The following is a 3389-nucleotide window of genomic DNA, read 5'->3' as shown; positions in this document are numbered from 1 at the left end:
AAGAATATTTTCCCCACATGCTCTCATGTGAATAATTATTTCTTTTATTCTAGAATAATAGTCTTTGATAGTCTCATATTCTTTCAATCTTATTAATTCAAACTTTCGTCTTAGAGAATGAAGTTTAACATTGCGTACCTCATCACTTCCTTGAAACTCCTATTGTAATATGTTCCAAGCTTGCTTTGCACTAGTGGCACCAATTATCCTTGGAAAAATTGTGTCATCAACTGCTTATAGTAAGGACCTAGAAAATATAGTATTATAGCAGATAGGTGTATTAAAATAATGAGATCGATTATTTTACTTTAAAATAATCTTATAATATAAATAAAATTTTTATAAACACGTCTCATTATTCTAAGAACACTTCATCTCTCTAGAACACTATTCCTCAGAGTTCTCTGACATCTCTCTTGAATTTCTCTCATCTGAGTTAACTGTTCGACGATCAAGAGGTGCCTAAGCGATCCTGGCGTCAAGGCTACGATCTTGACCGATCAGTTTCTTGTTCTTTAGTTGGTAAATCATTTTCCTTTTCTTCCGCACATTTTGGGGCTGGGAGCATGCAACAAATTCTGGTTTCATGTGCCTTGTACTCTTTCTCTTCAATTTTAAGCTCAATTTAGGTTCTAAGAGTTGTTTTCTATCACCAATTGGTGAGTTGTAGGTTTCTGTTGAGTTTCCTTGTGGTGCAAGGCATTGTTGTAGTAACTCTGTGAGTTGGGCTGTTTATCTCTAAGGTAAGGGAAGCTAGATTTTTGTTTTAATTAGTAGTATGACATGTGTGTGATAAATTCTGGGTTACGGTGCTGTTTGAGTTGAATCTTAGGTTTTGAGTATATTTAAGGTTTAATCCTTTTCGACATCCCTATTTATGTACGAATGTCTCAGATGGGTCCTCGTTTTCTAAAGTGTATCAAAATGGTCCTTAATTTTCAAAATTGATATCAATTGAGTCCTTTCCGTTAAGTTGGCTGGACGACGTTAAAAAAATTGATGAGTGGATTCTGAGATGACGAACGAACGCTCGTCCACCAGCGAACGAACGCTCGTCCACCAGCGAACGAACGCTCGTCGACCAACGAACGAACGCTCGTCGACCTCTTACTGCTTGACGAGCGTTCGTTCGGGGGTCGACGAGCGTTCGTTCGCTTGTGGACGAGCGTTCGTTCGTCATCTCAGCATCCACTCATCAATTTTTTTAACGCCGTTTAGCCAACTTAACGGAAAGGACTCAATTGATATCAATTTTGAAAATTAAGGACCATTTTGATACACTTTAGAAAACGAGGACCCATCTGAGACATTCGTACATAAATAGGGATGTCGAAAAGGATTAAACCTATATTTAATGGTATGTTCTTTGAATGCCAAATCATGAAACTGTGAAATGATGATTATGAACTAAATTGGATGGTGTGTGCAGCTGTAATTGAACATATTAATGTGAGTAATCTGTTATAGTAGTGATCAAATAAAAAGTGAAGTGAATTGTGTTTGTTTAGAGTCATTTTGGAGGAAGTGAGGTAGTGAATTTGAGAATTTGAAGTCAAATGCTGATATGTTCTGTTGGGGCAGTCTAGGTAAGTTGTATATGACTGGTTAAAGTCATTAAAGTGGTCAAAAACAGGTTCAAAGTGGTAGATTTGATTTTTGGTCCCTAAATTGTTAGATTTGATTTTATAGAATAAGATTTGGTTCATAATCAGCTTAGATTGAGGTTAGGAAGGTTTAGAATCATCTAGTCAAGTCTAATTAGGTTTATAAAACAAACTAAAGGTATTAGAAGTTGAAAAAAATGATTAGAATTTGTAATGACTAGTTGTGTTGCATAATTCTGTAGAATTTCGTTCTGCAGATTATACAAACTCGCTGTGCAAATAAATTTACATAACGAATCACTCTGGAGAGATACTATCTGCTAGAGCATTCAATGTAAAATATTTAAATTTTTACCTTAATAGAATATTCTTAATATTTCTTCCATATTAAACTTTTATAGAATATTATAGAATTGTATTATATGTCAATTCTTCTGTCTATCCAAAGAGTTCATGCGGTCTTCTAAAATTTACATTATACTAATATGTTTCATAAGTATTCTTTATAGGACACGTTAAGACCAAGATTCGCGTGGCATTGACTACAGAGGATGGAGAACAGGACAGAGAAAGACAAGTGCTACAAGACTTAGCAGGTTACGTGGTTTGAGCAGATGAATTGCATGCAAAGGTGTTGCCACGTAGCATGTGAGGGTGACATCTGGTGTTGTCGGTTGAGACATGTATAAAATACTGCATGTATGTAACACCCTAAAAGCATATCTTGAGAGTGAGAGAAAATGAGTGACAGAGGTGGAGATGCAGTGAGAGGGTTGGGAGCCTGTGATAACACCTGTGGCTGTACAGTTCCATGCCCTGGCGGTTCTTCTTGCAGGTCTCTTTCATAATCAAATAATTAACTTCCCTTTCAACCGCTTATCTAGTTTCAGCAAATTTGTTTCTGATATCAAATAGTGTCTTCTGCTGCTGAAAGATCATTATACTGAGATATTCATCAGAAATTTTGACTCTGATCTTGAGATTTTGGATGATGCAGGTGCAGGAGTGCTGCCACTACAGCTGGAGGGGGTGACCACGTGACATGCACGTGTGGAGAGCACTGTGGATGCAATCCATGCTCATGTCCCAAAACTGCAGCTGCTGGAAGTGGATGCAGATGTGGTTCAGAATGCGCATGTGTCTCTTGCCGCAGTTAAATAACATCATAGTTTAAACCAGCTATAATTAGCCCTAATATATGGTTTCTACTATTAGATATATCTACATAAGTAATAGGTGGTTGGCTACATAACTCATGTATGTTAAGGTTTTTCCTTGTGCACGTGCTGCTATGTTATGCCCTGTTGTACTTGAAAACCATCAATCATATAAATAAAATAAGTATTAAGAGAAATGCATGTTGTGATAATGATGTCTTATAACTGAGAAACTCTTCTTTGTAACGAAGTGCATGCACCAGTCCAATAATGTTATTTAGATTTGATCAAATATATATCAAGTTGTTTCGAACAACACTAAACAATGACTCTGACAGATGTAGAAATACTAGTCTTCTTGTTGAATCGTTTTGTTTTAAAATAAACCACTTGTTTCCTTTTATTTTTAAGATAAAGTGATAATGGTGAACATGTATTATACTTTTTGCTCTAAAATGGGTCATAAGCTTATGTATAAAATCATGGTCATGATAGTAATTTTTCATAAAAATAAAAATGTATATACTGATGATTTATATAAACAATATTAATAAATTCTTATTTGTATAATGTTTTAGATTTATTGAGATAAAAGGAAATTATAATATATATTATATAATTTAATACA

At 35.1% G+C, this 3389-nt stretch overlaps 1 protein-coding gene across 1 annotated transcript; it reads left to right on the top strand.

The window, feature by feature from the left end:
• Nucleotides 1-2288: 2288 nt before the first annotated feature.
• On the top strand, nucleotides 2289-2958 carry LOC108328551 (metallothionein-like protein 4A). Its single transcript, XM_017562431.2, has 2 exons — nucleotides 2289-2439; nucleotides 2602-2958. The coding sequence occupies exons 1-2, from the start codon at nucleotides 2345-2347 to the stop codon at nucleotides 2759-2761; spliced, it is 255 nt and encodes an 84-aa protein (XP_017417920.1). The 5' UTR covers nucleotides 2289-2344; the 3' UTR covers nucleotides 2762-2958.
• Nucleotides 2959-3389: the final 431 nt, after the last annotated feature.

The sequence above is a fragment of the Vigna angularis genome, chromosome 2, assembly GCF_016808095.1.
Source record: "Vigna angularis cultivar LongXiaoDou No.4 chromosome 2, ASM1680809v1, whole genome shotgun sequence".
Taxonomy (NCBI): domain Eukaryota; kingdom Viridiplantae; phylum Streptophyta; class Magnoliopsida; order Fabales; family Fabaceae; genus Vigna; species Vigna angularis.
The sequence above is the reverse complement of the archived record's forward strand: the minus strand, read 5'-3'. Positions and strand labels throughout refer to the sequence as shown.